The 18,895-nt window shown below is 40.9% G+C and overlaps 1 protein-coding gene across 24 annotated transcripts in view; it reads right to left on the bottom strand.

Annotated features, from left to right (window-relative positions):
- Positions 1-446: 446 nt before the first annotated feature.
- KIF1B (kinesin family member 1B) overlaps positions 447-18,895 on the bottom strand; it is an 85,041-nt gene continuing 66,592 nt past the window's right edge. For 11 of the 24 annotated variants that reach the window (XM_040651332.2, XM_040651341.2, XM_040651336.2 and 8 more), the window contains 17 exons: positions 18,204-18,404; positions 17,229-17,337; positions 16,221-16,287; positions 15,397-15,481; positions 15,027-15,132; positions 13,537-13,563; positions 11,458-11,572; positions 10,788-10,921; positions 10,251-10,312; positions 9,393-9,538; positions 8,895-9,134; positions 8,520-8,591; positions 7,810-7,931; positions 6,924-7,073; positions 6,241-6,433; positions 5,548-5,666; positions 447-5,075 (listed from right to left, as the gene is read on the bottom strand). In XM_040651332.2, coding sequence (XP_040507266.1) covers positions 5,033-5,075; positions 5,548-5,666; positions 6,241-6,433; positions 6,924-7,073; positions 7,810-7,931; positions 8,520-8,591; positions 8,895-9,134; positions 9,393-9,538; positions 10,251-10,312; positions 10,788-10,921; positions 11,458-11,572; positions 13,537-13,563; positions 15,027-15,132; positions 15,397-15,481; positions 16,221-16,287; positions 17,229-17,337; positions 18,204-18,404 — 1,991 coding nt within the window. In that variant the 3' untranslated portion in view covers positions 447-5,032. The remainder of the gene's footprint in view (positions 5,076-5,547; positions 5,667-6,240; positions 6,434-6,923; positions 7,074-7,809; positions 7,932-8,519; positions 8,592-8,894; positions 9,135-9,392; positions 9,539-10,250; positions 10,313-10,787; positions 10,922-11,457; positions 11,573-13,536; positions 13,564-15,026; positions 15,133-15,396; positions 15,482-16,220; positions 16,288-17,228; positions 17,338-18,203; positions 18,405-18,895) is intronic. The other 13 variants (XM_015297159.4, XM_025142652.3, XM_015297162.4 and 10 more) reach the window with 3 other exon arrangements.

Raw genomic sequence — 18,895 nt, 5'->3', positions numbered from 1 at the left:
GAGCGGATGCAGCCCCACAGCAGCCCCAGTTAAGCACAAGGCTCCCTTCCCAACAAGGACGGCCCACAGGACTGCTGGGTGCCCCCAGTCCCACAGCTGGCAGCTCACAGCAGCTGGTGGGGTTCAGTAGCTGGAGTTCACTCACTGTTATCCTTGGCCAGCATCCTCAGGTAAGCACATTCAGCTCCAGCAGCACTACTACAGCCTTTTTATCTGTTGAGCAAAATCATCTTTTGATGCTTTTGATGATCCAAATGCTACTTAGAAATGCTGCAGAGCATAGCAGAAGGAAGAGAATAACAACAGATAAGGAGAGCCTCTCGTCTTGCTCAAGAACAGCTGAGGCAAATTTCTTTCTACAGAAGCATAAGCTTGCTCGGAATAGACTTTGAAAACAATGCGTTAAGATACTGGTAATTAAATCATACTAAAAGGAGCACACGTTATACCTGCTAATGCACTGGTTGTACCTTTATTGTTTCACCTCGTTCACTAACAATTCAGTGGTGCAAGGTTACCATACACAGTTAGATAATATCTGCATTGCACACCTAAGGCTATACAGCAAATGGATCAGAATTAGTACAAATACATGAACTATATTTACATTTTGTATACTCAAGCTCCAAACATCAGATATTTACAAAATAAAACATGAAAATGAAAATCTGAAATTAATGTACAGTGTTGCTGATGCACTCCTTCGCTGGGATGAAATCAGTTTGCAAAGAGATTTGTTCAAGAAGGCCACTTATACAGCGTATACCTTGTATACCTTGTGTACGGAGAGGTTGAACAGAAACGAGAACCGCAATTAAAAGAAAAAATGTCTTTCAGTGCAACAGCATGTCTCATGTCCAAAGTCAAGAACATTAATCAACCGCACATGAAGTATGAACAAGCAGAGTGGGAAATTAAGAGCTGATCCTGGGAAGTGCTGATCATCCAAGACTCCCTCTGCTTCACTCTAGGTTTCCACGTGAGCAAGAGGTAGCTCAGCACTGCTCAGGATCAGACCATTACTTGGCAACAGTACGAACTGGAGAGTGAGGACCCCCACACCCTCCATTCTGTGAACACGTATGTCTGCTCCTGTTAATTTAAAACTGTTCCAATTGACATTGGACACAACCATCTGGTTTGAGTTGGACTAGTTTTGATTTCAAACACTTAGAACGCATAAATGGCCTTCTGAACAAAAAAGAATCTCCATCCTGTTCTTGAACACCTGATGTTTTTAAACAAAGTACAAAATTAATACATTCCTGCTACATACAGTACAGTTCAGATCACGTATTGGTGTTGTTAACCACAATGGAGAGATGCAACGCACACGTTAGAGATCCATTTTCAAGTACATTCAGCAAACCATTCCAGAGCAGCATTAGTATCCTTCCTTCGAGCAGCAGGTGAACAACTGCATGTTCAACAAAAACACCACCACAGTATCAACTAACACAAACTAAGGCTGTGTAAGAGTACCAGAACGATGCAAATGCATAGGCAGTATTAGTTATTGGAGAGTACCAACAGGTGTTATTCTAAAGCTAATCCTCTTTCTTATCTAATGTGCAATTAATTACAGATGTATAAATATACAATACATTACATAAAATTAAATCCCTGTAAATTAGATAACAAGCAGCAAAAGGTAAAGTCTTTGCTTTGAAATATCTTGCTGATCAGTAATAAGAACTATTACATACTAGCAAAAGAAAAAAAGAAAAACACAGTTCTCAGTGGTTTGGAAATAATATTACCTTCCCTTCTGCATCCCAGAATATAGGAATCTTCTTCAACGGGTACTTAAAGTGCATTTCCAAAATACAGTATGGAAGGTTGAGTTTAAAAATACCCAGGAAGCTGTATTACAAATGACAGGGTTTTCATTGGGCCATTTCTCCTCCCATTTACTCAGGAACATAAAAAAAACCCAAACTGCGGCACGGTTTCACTCCCAGTTCTATTCAAGAAATGCCTGTCAGGTTTACCAGCAGTGTTTCTGCTCAGTGGGCTGGCAGACCCCCAGCAGGACGCCCGGCGCCCAGTGGTTGGGTCCTGAGAGCTGTCTGACTCCAGGACCCCACAAGCATGCAGCAGGTAACCAAGAGTGGGTTTTTAAATGTCAGCAGAAGGCAGCTTGGCACGTTTTTCTGTTCTTGTTCTGTTTCTGAACAGAACTTTTTTAATTGTTGGGTTAGATCAAAACAGCTTCGAAGTGAATAGAAATTCACTTCTTTTTTTTTTTTTTTGGCTTTGCTTTCGTTCCAAAGAAAATTTTAGTTCATTTCAGTCATCCAGTTTTAAGTAGGGAAACCAATGTCAGTAATTGGTGAAAATCTGTATTTAGGCCAGACCCAGTCACAGTAATGCCCACTTGAAGTCTATGTGAGAATTGATTTTGTCAAGATTATGCAGCTCTAAGAGATACTGATGATTAAAAATAGCATTCTGTTCTGATGACCTGCTATCCACACAGACACCAAGTCATAAGAAGCTGCTTGGGATCTTCGGTTATAAGACACTTACGTAATACAACTGCAACATCTCCAGCTCTGTATAAAATAAGCATCTGCCTCTTCCTGTTTTCAAAGGACAATCCTTTAATCGTGTTTCTATGCAATGTTCATTTACCCACAGTTCATTTTCTGGTTTATCCAAAGCAAAGACTTAGAAAACTAGTTTTCTTCTAGATTAAAAAAAAAGATAAAAACAAAAATTTCTATCTCTCAGTGCGTCACATGAACTTAACCACTTAAACTGCTAGGCCTCCTCAGACTGGTTCCACTTCCATGGCAAACAGTGGCGATGGTGGCAGTAACAACTTAGTGCTTAAAATCAATCGACTTCATTCTCAATGCATGTTGAGATGAGCTTAGCTCCAGCCTGGGGAGCCCACTGCCAGCACTAGCAGTCCTACTATCCACACACTGCAAGTGCATATCGTCCATTGCAGAACAGAGAACTACCACCACTGTACTGAGAGTCACACACTCTCAACAAGACAAAACCAAAAAACAACCACCTCTCTGCTACGTTCCTGGGTCCCCAGGACACACACACACACACACACACAGGGTTCCAGTTCTGAAATAAATCTGAGGACCGTAGGAGATGGGATGAGCACATTATTTAACTTGAATACTATACTGATAAATAAGGATATGCCCTAGCTAGTATCAGACTGCATCTCCCCTTTCCAGCTATGCTTTTAGGAGGTCCCAGTATGCATTGCATTTTATTGAATGAAAAACCCATAAAGCTAAAAGAAAATTGCTCAGCTGATGGCAGTCCCACATATACTTTTGGCCACAGAAGTCCCAAGGCATGGGGTGACCTGGTGGTGAGTGATCTGAACTAAAATGACCTTCCTGAGCTGGAGTCACATTTTTTTTTCCCCCTAGATTGCCTACTGTAATGGTGGCATGAAACCCTTTCATCTCTACCCAAGGTGAAATCCTGGTACATCTGCCCAGGATCACAGCTAGCCCTACCAGCACCCACGTCACAAAACTACAGCATAGCAGTCTGAAACACACAAAATGAAACAAACAAAAGCCTCCAACCTCCCTGAAAACCTAAGTAAGAAAGATGAGTTCACTTCTTAGAAAGGAAACTCATTCTGCCTTCCTTTCCTGAGGCAAGGAGCAAAGCTTTGCCTCAGAGAGAACTTCCATCGCAGGTCAAGAACCAACACCACCCAGCTGATCTCCAAGAAGCTAACTGTCACACCACACTGACCAGGATCAAAGTCCATCTGATCTGCCCTCAAGGAAGGATTATTTCTGAAATTAATGATAGCTAGGGAGGTTAGCTGATGAAAATTGCAGCAGGTAGATTAAGAGACATTCAACAATTATTCCAAAAGGAAGTGAAAGTGTCCTGCTGTTCCCTGAAGAATACTGCAAGTGCAAGGTCCAGAAAGCAGGCTGTAGACAGTGGATACTTTTTCCCATTGACAGACGGGATGGCAGCTGAGTATTGCAGGTACGGGATGCATGCATAAAGCAGGCATTTCAGAATGACGCCAAAGACCTGTCTTCCCTAACAAACCGATTACAAGTGTAAATGTCTTCCAAGAGGTGAGAACTGTCGCTACAGGAACTAGAAAGGCTGAACTAAAAGCAGAAAGGGGAGATGTTGCCCTCCTGTGGTGATCTCCTGAAAAGGCTCCAGGGAACCACCACGCTGGCTCCTTCCACCTGCATCAAATGTGAGGGTGAGCATCTAAAACTTCAGGGGTTCTACCTAATATAACATGGTTTGTTTTTCCTCACATTAGCAGAAGTTCTGTCTGCTCAACTCAGAGGCAGAGCAGCATTACATTTTAGTGGAAGAGTTCGAGGCAAGCACTGCTCACCTGCACACCCACAGCAAACATGGGAAGGCAGATCACTGCAGCCAGCCCCTCCAGATTCCTTCCCTACTTCTTTCCAGCCCGTTAGACCCAGAGAGCTCAAAAACTTGCACCAAGTCCAAAGTCCAGTCTGCCCAGATAGTTTTATCCAATGTCAGCTTTCAAAAGAGTTTAAACCAGAGGCTGGAAAGCCCGAGGAGCTATTGCAGTTCCTGACTGGGTAATGTCTACAATAGAAGGAATAATCTTTCCCTGGCATTAGCACTTTGCCCTGAGGGAACCAATGACTACTGCCAAGTCATGAATCGAATGTAAGACCTGTAGCATTCTAGACAGACAACAATGTACAGTGGGACAGACACCAGAAGGTCAGCTGGAATGAAAAAACAATTGTTATAGGAATTTTTTTTTTTCTTTTTAGAGTCGTGCATAATCAGGCTTTTTTTCCTCCTTTTTGTTTGGCCACATGCTACTAGTAGGATTCTCTGCACAAGTGAAAAGAAATAGTGTTAGAATATCTAGAAAATGCAATGGAGGAGGTGGGAAGGTAGGGGTTGTTAAGCCACAGGATTACATACAAGAGAAACTGTCAAGAATCACAAAGAGAAAATGAGAGGTAACACTTTATCTATCAGAATAGGAGTTAGGGAGAACAGATGAGAACATTACATGGACTCAGTACTTCAGCTGGCCTGTCCGTCTTCGAGCCAGTTTGGACCTGCACCAAAAAAAAAGTGAAAAACCATTTGTTGAATTCTGGAAGTGGACTTTTCTCCCTTCCCCAGAGTTTCTCCATCTTTTGTTCTGCCCTTTAATACAGTCCTAGCTTTACAAGTTTAGAAAGTAAAATCTATCATGAGCTATAACCAGAAAGACTGTTCACTCTTCGGCTGTGCTCCTTTGAAGGATGATGGGTTCTTTTAAGGCACTGTAAGTAACATTTGACACAGCACAGTAACAGCACATTCAGATTGTATACATATTATTAAGAATGTCACAAGCCAAAGCAGCAACCACTGCATTTCTTGAACTTTTTTTTTTTTTTCTCTTATTGCACACTCCTTTGCCTCCCTTCAGCTCAACCATCCCATCAACTTCTTCAGAACGGGGCTCAATTCTGCGACAAACCATTTGCCTGTTTGTTTATGACTATTTTTAAGCTCTTTGCCTGCTCAGGAATTGCCTCTTACCGTATCGTGCCAGCAAGAAGTGGGTTGAAGGCGTATAACCAGTCATTCATGTCTTTGTCATTGATGGCCTGGAGCAGGACCCCACGATGCTTTGTGCATACACCAAAGGTGTTGGGTGTCTGTAATATTGAGGACAATTTAAAATAACAAAGCCTACAGACATTGAAGCTGATGCACAATCCCTCCTTCAGAAAGAGAGTGCTATGTCCATCCTCTAAAATAGACCAGACCTAAGGTCCTTCCTTTAAGTTTCATGGTCATTTCCAGGATATTACTAGTCAGAGAAAAGGGACACCATCCACAGAAGTTTTAATTCAAGCATGTGGACTTTAAGAGCTGCTGGGATGGACTAGTAAAGTTAATTTCATTTTTTTTTTTTAAAAACACAAACAGAATGTCTGTGTTAAGAAAAACATGAAAAACAAACAGGGCCATTGTACCAACAAGAACTCATAAAACCAAATACAATCCCTCATTAATCTCTCATAGGATTATGTCCAAATCATAAGAATTTTGAACAAATTGGGAACCATGTGGGCAGAATTATCAGATGCCAGACAAATCTCTAAAACAGAGATGCATTGCAGACCAGAAGTGACCCACAGGATATTATGGATCACTGCCTGTAGTGATGATCCTGCTCTACACATAAAACAACAACTCACATAAAACAACTAAAGCTCTCAGACTGACCTTTACCATTGCCTGCTGATCCTCACTGTATTCCACCTGAGCCGTGGATAAGTTTATGAGCCCTCTTTCCACAGGATCTTTGTCACTGTTGTAAATAAAAACATAGGGACGGCGGACCACCACAAAGTGCTTGGCCCAGGAGCTGGAGAGTGGCTCTTTGAAGTGGAGGTATCCTTTCTTTGACACCACAGAGCTGGAAAAACAAGCAAACCAAAGAAAAAAACACCACAAATAAGTATGAATAAATTTTTCCTTACAAAAGGCAGCTACTGAGTACTTCTATAAACTGCAAACACTACACAGGACTTGGTCCCTAATATTTTCTTAATGTTGCTGCAGACAAAAAAAAAGTTTTTCTATAGCAATCTGAATTTTGTCATCAAGAACTATTTAAAAGTCTGACAGAGAAAGGACCCATAAAGATCTCCATTTCAGTGACTCTTAGCCATAGTTTTGATGGTAAAAAAAATATTTTACATTTAAGTCAATAGAAAGTGAGTTAGTAGGTGCAGGGAATTAATTCTACAGACACCAAGTATCAGTATTACTCTCACCAATCCTCCCCCCCACTTGCTATCACCTGTTTACCATCCTCAAATGGAGTAAGGAAACTACAGATCTGAAAAGCCCTTCTGACAACATGCAGGAAGCCACAGTAAGAGCTACTAGAACTGAAAGTATACCCTGGTCTGATTTCCTCAATGTCAGGAACAAGATTCAGGAATTCATTCTTTCCAGCTCTGGCAAGATAGGAATTTTCTACTGCAGGGATTATCTGGAACTGTTCCATCTCAGGACAGGGACTGGAGGCACGAGAATTTGCTTCTGGTGTCCTTTAAATGAAAAAAAAAAGAAAAAAAAAGGGACAGAATAAGTAAATCACTAAAAGCAACCGAATCTGACAACAGAATTTAAAGCACATCTACAACCTAGCCTGTCTTGCAAGCTTCATCTTCCAGTCCAAACTTTCTGTATGACACTGGGAGCCTTCTGTACCATATTAAACAATTTCTCTTCAAATGTGTGGAATCAACTGTTGTAGGGAGATAAGCAGTAACTGCTAGTAAGCAGTTTCCAGCTACTTCTGCCTTGTTTCTCTTGTAAAATGCAGTCACAATACAGAAACATATCTTACTACAGTTTGATGCAGTACTCAGTACTCCTCTCACGGATGTTAAGCAGAGAAAGAACAAAGGCAGCTATTTCCAATTTCATCAGAAAGATCATTCATAGTTACAGCTGAGAAAATGAGATTACTGGCCAAACGAGTTTATTCTGAGTTACTGTTCACAGGGCTTTTTAAAAGACCTCTAAAAAAAAACTTATTAAAGATGGTCCTCAGAACACCACATCTGACCGTTCTTTCACCACAAAGGATAAAAACATCCCAGAAGTAAAAAACAGTGGGAAGAGAATAACTGTGCAGTGACTGCAAACACTAAGGCACAGTTCTACACAGAGAAATATCTAAACGTAGAGAAAAGGAGGAATGGGGGAAAAAACTCAGAAAACAGCAAAGCGTTTTATGTGCACTGAGAAGTATTTCTATTATCCATATCCTGTACGTACTTCTGGTCAATTGAATTGCATCTTGAATCCACCAGAGAAGGACAGGTAGATGAAGGTGTGAGGGTAGCACTGCTGAAACTTGACACTGATGGGTCCCGTCCAATGGGAGAAATATCAGACAACTACAAGGACAAATACACACAGAATATCAGAGGGGATTTTTGGCAGCTAGTGTTCAGTCCTAGCTAGGATGCAGCATTTCACATGCAGAAGGCTCAGGCAACAGAAAAGTATTTCCCTACTCAGTGGTAAAAAAAATGTGCATAAAACTGCAATAAATCTATCTGTGGGTTAAGATACAACAGTTTTGTACACACAGCTTGCTATTAATTTCTAGTTACTCACACTTTGACTTCCTCAACAGAATAACAGATAGCCTGGTTTGCCACGTGGTGTTACCTGTTCCTACTGCCAGTATTGTTAAGAGCTGATATATTCTTTTGCATAGGGAAGTGAATAAAGTTATACAAGCACCTCCAACCTGCTGATGAGCTATAAGCTATACCATTGTTCAAGTTCACATCACTTCTAAATTCCTTCAACAGTCTCTGGAACCTGGTACTGAATACCAGGTACTTCAAACAGACTGCATTTAAAGGGAGCTCATACAGAATGTTCAGTCTCTTCATACCATCAACAGATTCTACAATCTACAAATATATTGTTGCTGTTCTACAAGCATAGCATATTGCACTGTATGAAGTCCTCACCTTACAGTCACTGATGCTGTTGTACACTTGGTTAAACTCCCGATTGAAAGTGTGAGTCAGAAGCTGCAGACACTGAGAGGAGAAAAACAAAGGAAAGGATTTTACTTTTACCTCTGCAGGGAAATTAGAACAAGGCAATTTGTGACACACTTGGCAACTCCTGAGAGAATATACAAATTCAAAACTGCCATGAAAAGAAAAAAAAAAAAAACAGAAGAGGGGAATAACCACTTCTCTTGTTAAAATGTAAACTTTAGTTTATAAAACATCTACTGAAAAGGCTTGATATTCACCATGCTATCTGAGAAGTTCATAATACTTCATCACCTTCAGTAACTCTACTCAGACCCTTGCTGCTTTTCTCCTGTGTCATACCTTGGTGGCCAGCTCTTTCTCACGATCCACCAGGCTCTCTATATCTGTTGAGTCGTAGCCACTGCTCTCACTGGGCGTCACAGCACTCTCAAAGGTTGTGGTGGAAATCTGGGAGGAAATGCTGGTGGAGGTGCTGAGGGTTCCACTGCTCAGACTGGGAGACAGCGAGTCACTCAGAGACTTGGGGATGCTGTCACCAAGCTTTTCACGAAGCAAAAGGAAATGCCGGGTTTTTTCCACCTAGAAAAGAAAAGAAATGAGTATCATCTGATCCAGGACACTGGTTTACAACCACTTACTCAGTTCTTATGCATTCCCGAAAGATTCACGCAAGTAAACGTTTCCATCTACTCTGTAGGAGAACAAATTTAAACCTCAACTTTGAGAATAAACTCAGATTTGGGAACTGTTCGGCTCAGAAGGTCAGGCGGTACCTACACTAAATGCAAACTCAGACACACAGTTGCCCTTTTGCTTTCCCCTCCTCTCCTCACATACCTCATGCAGCAGCTCTAGTTTCTCCAATTCCCACTGATGCTCCAGAATGAGGCTGTCTCCTCGGGGCCTCCACCCTGCCAGGTTCTCTTCTCCACGCACGTATGCCACAGATGTATCCAGGACTTTCCTCCTCCTCCTCTGCATTCCTGAGCAGTCAAAAATAATACCACGCTTATTAAAAACATAGTCTGAGGGAAAGCACCGAGAAGCACTTGTCAATTAGCAATCTGCAATGAATCAACACTGCTGCTGTCTGGCAGGAAGTGCACAAGGCAATATATTCTTTAACAGCAATCACACATCAGAGAGAGGTTGTGTCTAATTTGGCTTTCTTGCTTCATTCAGGTATTTTCTATTTACTGCCATTAAATGCAACCTCCTGTCAAGTCTAACTAAAAGCAAAAGCTTTGATTATTAGATATTAGAGAAAAAGCTACCGATACCATGCGAATGATATTTCTTCCAAGTCATCAATACCTAAAATGTAGTAGTCAAAAGGCAAACAAAAATTCTATCATTACAAAGCCAAGTCCCAGCTATCTAGTATAATGAGCAACGTATTATGCCCTCTAACTCCCAGGTACAGGCTCAGTTTCCCAGCACTGGGAAAGTGAGAAAAACATGAAGCTGTCAGTGAATCCTCGGTTCAGTGGTAAGCACAGACACAGGTCAACAGTAAAAGCCTGTACAAATTTTGATGTGGATTTTTAATGGAATGGCAACGTTCTGTCACTCCTATGGAACACACAAACTGCTTTCCATCAAGACAGAAGTATTTACTCCGTTCTGCCAAGGAATTTTACTGTAATATTCCAGTTCACAGTACCTTTAACGCATATACACCTAGTAACTGCTTACCGGGACTCCCTGTGTCTGCCATTTTGCATAAACTCAGTTCATAGATCCCAGTTACTCGATTGCTGTTCACAAGCAAACAAAGGAGAAAAAAAATATTATCGTCAGAAATAATGTAGAGCAACTTCCGTTTTGCGTCCCCAAACAGAATTTGAAGAATAAGTCCTTTCTAGAACTACATCTAACATAAAATAGCCAGGACATGCTGCAAGATCTCTAAACGTGGCATTTCCCTCAATTTTATTTTTATTTTTTTAATCCTCCCCCCCCCATTAAAAGCTGTCATTGCAACAGTAGCTTTCAGTTTGGGATCAGGGTCACCAATATGCAGGCTAGAAATATGGATCTCTTGTCCCAGCTGTTCAGACAAAAGCTTGAAATAGGGCCAATACAGAGATAAGCCATGAATTTCACTGAAATGCAAACAAGAAAAAAAAAGCTCAAAACCAGACTGGAGAACTATTGGCTAAGGCAGACCATCTCACTGTGCCCTTCCCAGGGCATCTAACAGCAAATAGCAAAATTAGCAACTCCACTTACGAATCTGGAGATTTGGAGTAGCCACTGCCAAAGAGATTGCGCAGTGATCGTGGTGGAGAGATCTTGGCATCACGTGAATAAAAGACCATACAAACATCCTTTGTTATAACAGCAGGCTGAATGCAGTGGTCAAGCTAAGAAAAAAAAGAATGAATGAGTGTCTGCAGAGAACTATGCTAAGTTACACAATTTCCCTTTTTTAGTGGGACAGCTTCTTGAAATTATTCTTGTTTGGGTGTTTGGTGGGTTTTTGGTATGTGTTTTCATGAAAGAGAATTGTTAAAATCATCTTGACACATCTTGTGGGTGAAATAATTGTACTACAGAAAACAACAGCATCTCACACACAAAACCAAGAGTGAGGCCACTGTTTGTTTGCAACACTGGTCGTACGTCAAAAGATTTTAAGACAGAAAGATAGCTAAAACGAGGCACAGAAAGGTAACAAGGTCATCAGTTTCACTTCACATTGGTTGTGAGGCAGTAATGCCTCCACTTCAATATGTTAACAGCAAATAGGTTTTCCACTTGGTTCTCAGAAAATGAATACAGACTTCCACTGGCTTCAGGATTTCACTTCCAGCAGGCATTTGTCTCAGATACACACTGCCTGCTGTTTCCAATGGTTGTGTATGAGTAACAAGCAGAAAAGAAAATGCAAAATTCTAACCTCCAGGTAAGCAGAAAGGGTCATATATATCTTCTCTCCATATGGGGTGACTCGGTTGAGGAGAAGGGAGTTATGCAAAGAGCTATCCCAAACTGCTTCGAACCGATAGAAAGTCCTGGAAAAAAAAGCACAGCAAGAGTTCCTCAGAGTTCCTCTGCACCCCTCCCTCTCACTGGTCAGGCAAAGCTCTTCCTCACCACCATCCAATGTAATTGTTATTGACCACAGTGGTTTGCACGCCAAATACTTGAAGCAAAAACGTCTCTCTTCTTTCTCAAGATTACTTACTTCTACTGCAAATAGTTTGGCATAAGATGCCATTGCTTGTTTTCAGAAAGACTCACATAAAAGACAAAAGCAGGAATGCAGAAGAGAACAAAAGCTATCACAACACCACAGGGCAGCCAGCAGTAAGACTGTTTCTAAACAAACAGAGCTTCTCTCTATTGATTCAGGTGCAATTCAGCACAGATGGACCTCCAAAGTGCATGGGAAGATTTATTTACTTTAAATCAACATCGCTAACCCTCTATCATATTATAGGACTGGCATTTAGTAACAGAAGAGATCTTTCTGATAGTGATATAAAACCAGCAGCTTCTGATAGCTAATCAGAAAGACTGATAGGCAGTGATAAGTCCTGTACTCAAGTGATAAAGATTTCTTCCCATTTACCTAATAGTTTCAGGTGAAAACTTGCAGATCTAACACAAACTTTTTAAAGGGATCTCTTTGATTTGGTACATGGCAAGAAAGGAGCTGAAGCCTCCCACAGTTCTACTGAAGCAATCAGGAATGTTCATCTGTTCAGGTAAGAGGTGAGAGACAGCATCACACAAAGGACAGCTAAGTCCTCATCTACAGTACCAAAACTGTACTCTAACAGAGGCTTCAGAAAACAAGCTCTCTCTCTGTCACAGGTAGAGTCTGATTTCATTTGTGTTCCTTTGGAAAAAGGTCTCAGCATTCTGGGATACAGCACCCTTTTCAGTATTTTACACCAAAGGAGGCATAAACATTAAGCAGCACAGAACTAAATGCTCCTCTAGCAAAATGGTGCTTTTTGGATCAATGTCAAGTTGGAGTCAAACACAGCTTTGAGACAGATACTCTATTGGATTCTGTCTAGCCAGGAAGATAAATACACACAGGCTTGTCTGTCCAAACCAGAACTTGCTAGAATAGTCATAAAGAGACACAAAGAAATGGAAGCGAGCAAACCTCTTTCAGTATAGCAAATAACGTGAGGAGTAAAATGGAGCACAGAAAAGGCAAAGCACAGGAAACAGAAGAAACACGTGAAAGGCACCGATGTACAGTCAGAAATGATTTTTAAGTGGATTTTGGTGTTAAAGGCAGTTAATTGAAAGCACTGAAGACTTCAGCCTTCTCTTTTTGAAAAAGGCAGAACACAGAAAGCAGACTGCACATTGTCCGAGACTGTGCAGCCAGCATGCTTGGCTGTGATCCATAGGAAAACCTGGAAGGTGAAAGAGGAATCCAGTCTGAGCAGCTACTAAATGTCTCGCTTCTTTGCCAACTGGTAAGCTAAGAAGTAGCAACCACATGGTTAAATTTCATATGCAAATCCAAGCTAAGAGTGGAGGCTGAATGCCAGTCACATGGCAGCCACGGCTTTTTGTTCAGGGCAATTGTGAGATTGAATTTCAAGTAACTTAATCATTCAGCTCTTGCTTTGGTGCTTCAAACATGGCAAGCATTACAGAGTCAAAGACAGTAAGAAATTCCAAATCTAGTTCTGATACAGAACAAAGGAAGAGAACAGCAAGGACTATAAATAGGGACTACTTTGTGACAGAACATTCTGAGAATCAGAAGGACTCAGTGAAGGAAGCTGCCTATTGTGTGCGAAGGAAAATTTATCTTCACATGTTCTTTACTGAGTTTTACCTGAATACATCCCTGACACGGGGCAGGAGGAGATGTACCGCTTCTAGAAAAGCTAAGGTGTGTGCTAACAAAACTCATTAACTAAAAGGGAGATGGCAGCAATACAAAATACATAAAGCATTCTATTTTCAAGAACCTTTATGTGCAAGGGAAGCAAACAGAAAATACCTAGGCATATCCTTATCAAGAAAGAGCCTGTAAAAACACAGAAAGAGCTTCGGTTAGTGCAGCCAAAAGCAGAACAGAAGCAACAGTGAGAGGAACAGAAAAAGCTGACAAAAACATCATAGAACAAGTCTGTGGACAATGAACAAACGTAAGACATGGATCAGAGCTTCAATCGCACACCACCACCCTGCCATACACTCATCTCCCATGTTCAACTTTGGCACTTCATTAAGGGATGGTCAGCAGTCTCATTACACTAATCCTCATCCTTCATCCATCCAAGCAGCCTTCCTGATAGGAAACTATACAAGAGTTTCTTGAAACTGCTCAAGTACAGCAGGTACAGCACTTCTCCACTGCAGACCTAGCAGTATCAGACTGGGAAGCCTCAAGTCCCAGAGATACTGATTCATTAATTCAAATACACCAGAAGTAAAATAGCCAATTCTACAAGAAGGCAAGGGGTAACTGCTAAAAATACTATCACTGTACATGTTTATAGACACTAGGTGGCAGGAAGACATTCAGTTGGCAGGAGCAGCATCCTGATCCCACCTTTAATATTGCAGTGATATTTCAAAGTCTTTTCCTCTGATGGAAAAGGAAATTAGAGGCTGTTCCAGTGCCTGGAAGCACACTGTCTCCAGAATTCAGCAGCTGCAGCAGATACAAGCTCCCAGACAACCCCTTTCCCTCCAGAAAGGCTCAGCTACATTTCAGAGATGCTCCTGCTTTCACCAGCTATAAGTGGAGCCACAGAGCCGTCAAGTGACTTGGTTATGTCAGAGCAGGAAGAGGCTCTGCCAGCAACGCAGCACCCTGCTTCACTGCCCTTCGTTCCAGACACTGAAGCAAAACAACAAGGAGTCAGACTGATCTTTACAGCGATGCACTCTACTGAGGAGATATATGCAGCCAGAAACATCTCAGAGTGAAGCCCTCCTGTTGCCTGAATGATTGCAGCGCAGCTACGTGGAACAAACATCACCTTATCAGAACTCAAGTCGATTTGTGAAACATCTTTATAAACACATCAACTATGAAGTTTAAATTAAAAAGCATGGCTCTTGCTTAACTCACCATATGCTTGTTTTAGGACTAATACAGGTATCCATGCAGCCATAAATGCTTCCCTCTGATATGGCCTTTCTTACAATGCTTTATTCTAGCAACAAGCCTTAATGTCACTTTACAAGTTCTGGCCTGAATTCTGAGACTCTCTTAAGCCATTCCCTTTCCTACCTCCCATAACTTTCCTTACAAGTGGAAAGTCATCCAAATGCATTATCGGAGTATCTTTTATGTAGAGGAACAGACTTCAGCTTTATCTAGAAACTACTCTAACACTCATTCTCTGCCTGCATTTCCTGCCCCCATGGGATTCTGCATTTAACCATTAGCAACATTCACAGTTTTCCAAACATTCTACCAATACTTCACATCAAAGGAATTTTAGATTCCTGTTAAAAAGAGTCTCTTCACACACTCACCTATTGGAGCTGTGAGATGACTTCAGGTATTTTGCAGAAATAATATTCAAAGACAAAATAGCATCCACAGCAGCTTCATCTACTTCTGCTTTGTTTCTTATACGTCCTGATAAGGGGACAAGGGGGGAAAAAATCAATTATATCTTCAAATACAGAAATAAACTATTTTTCCAATTTTCATTTCAGACTGTAATTAAAGCAGCAGATTTAAGCGGAAATTGCAAGATTTAAGTTTTTCTTTCAGATCTTTTTCAAAATCCAACTCCTCCCATATCCAATACTCATTAAGACAGCAGAAAAAGACTTAGAGAAATTATCATTAGTACGTTTTCTTCCTCACTCAACAACACCCAAAGCAGAACGCACTTACCAACAACCAGCTCTCGTACATCTTTCCAGTGCAGCTCATTGCCTTTCTCATGGATAATGGTGACTGTGATTCTACGTTGGATTCCCTGGTAGAGTTCAAAACCAAAAATTAATACTGGGGAAGTATTCCCACCCCACACACTATCATCTCTTTTGCACTTACACTGTAAAAACACAAATCAAAATTCTTTGTTTTATTAAGGAAATTAATTGGAATACAACCATTATTCTCAAGTTAAAGAATTGTTCCTATCCATGTAAGAAAGAGAGTAAGTGCAAAGTCAACAGTAAAGACTCTGAAAGTGAACTGAGAATTTGAAAGTAGAGAAAAACAAAGTAAGTTTATGAACAATATTGAACTAGGACTGTCGTTTGAATCCAGCTAAAGACAAATATACATATATGTATTATTAAGGATTATTACAGTAGTATTTGTGATTAATTGCAAGCATTTAAAATGCACTGGGATGTGGTCACTGTACAGCTCTGTCTTACAGCCACATGTAGTAAGAAAAAACAATGAAATCCGTGTCCGCACGCTGGAGGCACTCAACTGGTCTCAGGGGTTCTTGCTTTTAAGACTTTCATCTTTCATGATTAGAATGCACACCGATAATCACAGGAAGCAGCACTATACCAGAGGTCAAACATTCTCCACACTGCTCAAAGCTAACAGACTAAATTCAGACTGAAAGATGACTGACCCTACAGCTATCATTAGACAGCTCTATGGGAAAGGAGAAGACATGAGAGACAAAAATCTATCATTAGCACTCTAATCCCCTGCAGAGATGAAACTTGCTGCTCTACAGTCTTCATTAGTACCTGGTGAAGCAGGAATGTCCCCTGACAAGGCAGGCATCCAGTGTGGTCCACAATAGCAGGAATATACCTACGTGAGACACAGAAATCAGAAGGCAGGAAAAATAGCACAGCAACATTAGTGTGTATTCTGCCACTAACATTCACCTCTGTATAAAATCTGAAGAAACTTCTACCAACTTTTACAATGGATTTGTTCATTGCTGATGAAAATGCACAGCTAATGGTGGTGAATATGTTGAAAAATAGTGTTCTGTAACTGAGAATTTGCTCTATCAAATAGTGTTATTGTGCTCTTCTTTTTATCTGTTGTAGTTTCCATGGAAGCACGAGACATACTTTCAGAGTGACCTACGTACATCCAGAGATGGGGACTCCACCACTGCCCTGGGCAGCAGTACCAGTGCTCAACCACCACTCAATTCTCCACGATGTCCAATCTAAACCTCCCCCGGAAAAACATGAGACCATTTCCTCACATCCAATCTTCTGGAAAACTCTGTGTAACTCACTTCTCAATGTCATATCTGAAGACTTGTCAGGGGAAGACTTTCTGCTTTGCAGATGTGAACATAAAATAGGGTATACTACAGAAGTCATTCAGCCACGTCTGCAAGTAATTTAAATTCATGGCCTTAACACAGGAAAAAAAATGTCCCCAGCCCTGTTTAGCTGATGCTTACGGGCTTTCAAATGGAGAGACACTTCAAGCGTTAAGGAATGCCAATTCTGTCTCTTCAGTCCTTTTCAGTGAGGACAACAAATGCCAGCAGAATTTATACCCCTTTGATACAAACCAGACAGAGACCAGAATAACATAAGCCAGGCTACCTTCAGATAATGATTACTAAGCAGCCACCTTGTCATAGAATGACTTGGGTGGAAAGGGACCTCAAAGATCATCTAATTCCAACCCCATCCAAAGACCACTCTTTGAACAGAACAAGGTAAACGATCTACTTCCTATTTAACCGCTGTTCTTAAAACACAAATGATTAATGCTTGACTTACTCGCCAGTTGGCTCCAATTCACTGATCTCAAACCAGACAAGGAGGTCGTATTTGCTCACACTCTGGCCCAGGCTGGGTTTGCTCATAGTATTTAGCTTTGTAGCTGGCACTTAAAGAAAGAAAAAAGAATGGTTTATAAAGACCATGTATTCTGTGCACATGTTCAGATCACATTTTGTTCCATGATGATAAGGTTTACAGCATTATTCCTCAATTTGCTGGTATCAACACAGGTTACTTGGATTAAAAAAATAATAAAAATAAAAGTCACAATAAAACAGAAACGTACAGAGGAAAAAAAACTTGTAAAAGTATATAACAGAAGTCTCTGTAGCTTCACAGAAAAACAGTTTCCTCAGATGCCCACCAGCTACTTTATTGTTTAACAGTTTGGAGTTTAGAATTGGTCTCTTCATCTGCAATATTTTTTTTAAACACAGAACGTGCATTTTCCCTTCCCCATAGAAAGAAGTAAATTAAAAACGTAAAAATTTGGTCTTCACTTTTATGTTGTGAAGTGCTTGTCTCCTGTACCAGTTCTGATAAAATGCATACATAAAGAAGCAGAATAAGACTTAATCCAGAGTAAGAAAGAATCAGCACTGTACTTATCAGGTCAGTAACAAAACATGATGAGCAAAACAGAAGCCTCTACAGAACACAGCAGATCAACTCCTCTACATCTGCTTTTTCTCATTCCAATGTCTCAAGATTATTACAGAAGATAAGAAAACAGGTCTGGAAGATTTTGGGGAACAAACACAGGACCACAGAAGAATCTGTGATACTTAGCATCCTGGAGCTTATTTTCTCTAGCATAACCCTAAACATAAACATGGCATCACCTTTCCGTGACTGTAGCCGCAGCAGGTCTACACCCAAGAATACTTCAAGATCACAATTAGGAAAAAGGACTCCTGAAGCACGTTTTAAAACTACTTCTACCTCTAGTGTAGATCAAATGTGGCTACTAACCATCTCGTTTAGGAGCCCGCTCACTCTGACAGCTGGGAACAGGCAGAAACAGAAAGGGTGGCAGCTGGTCCGCCCCATCCTGGAAAGCAGCCACAGCAGAGGATGCAAGCACGTTGGCATGCTCGGACAGTGTGTTCAGCACATGCACGTTTACATAGCCAGACATAAGATACCTAATTAATTCAATTTTCCTTTCGTGGTCTGGAAAGGGAATGGAACACACAAAAACAGCGATGGTAGAAACATGCATGTGAGATTAAGCAGAAGAGCAAGAGGTGAAATGGGGAAGGAAAAAAAACACCAGAAGAGTTCAGCATGCATTGTTAAAATTAAGCAAAGAAAAACAAGAATAATTTCAACAAGGCTAGCTCAGTGACCAAAAACGTTACACAGCAGAAAGACAGTGATTAATGAATAAGTATATTTCCAGACAAGTGCTCAGTAAGCACGTGAAGAGTCACAGCCAGAACTCATGGAATACAGTTAACACCTCAGGAGACGAATTCTGCCCTTTAATGACCCAAGATGCATTTACTGCAAGAAGAGGTTGAATATATAAAGCGGAAGATAGACAAAGATGGATCCGATGCCCTTTGCAGAGTTCACTCTCTTTCTTTTCTTGGTGCCCTGTTTGGCTCACGTGTATATTAAACCTTCATCTTCCATGTCATACAAACATGTGATGCACAGAA

Source organism: Gallus gallus, chromosome 21 (assembly GCF_016699485.2).
Source record: "Gallus gallus isolate bGalGal1 chromosome 21, bGalGal1.mat.broiler.GRCg7b, whole genome shotgun sequence".
Taxonomy (NCBI): Eukaryota; Metazoa; Chordata; class Aves; order Galliformes; family Phasianidae; genus Gallus; species Gallus gallus.
The sequence above is the reverse complement of the archived record's forward strand: the minus strand, read 5'-3'. Positions and strand labels throughout refer to the sequence as shown.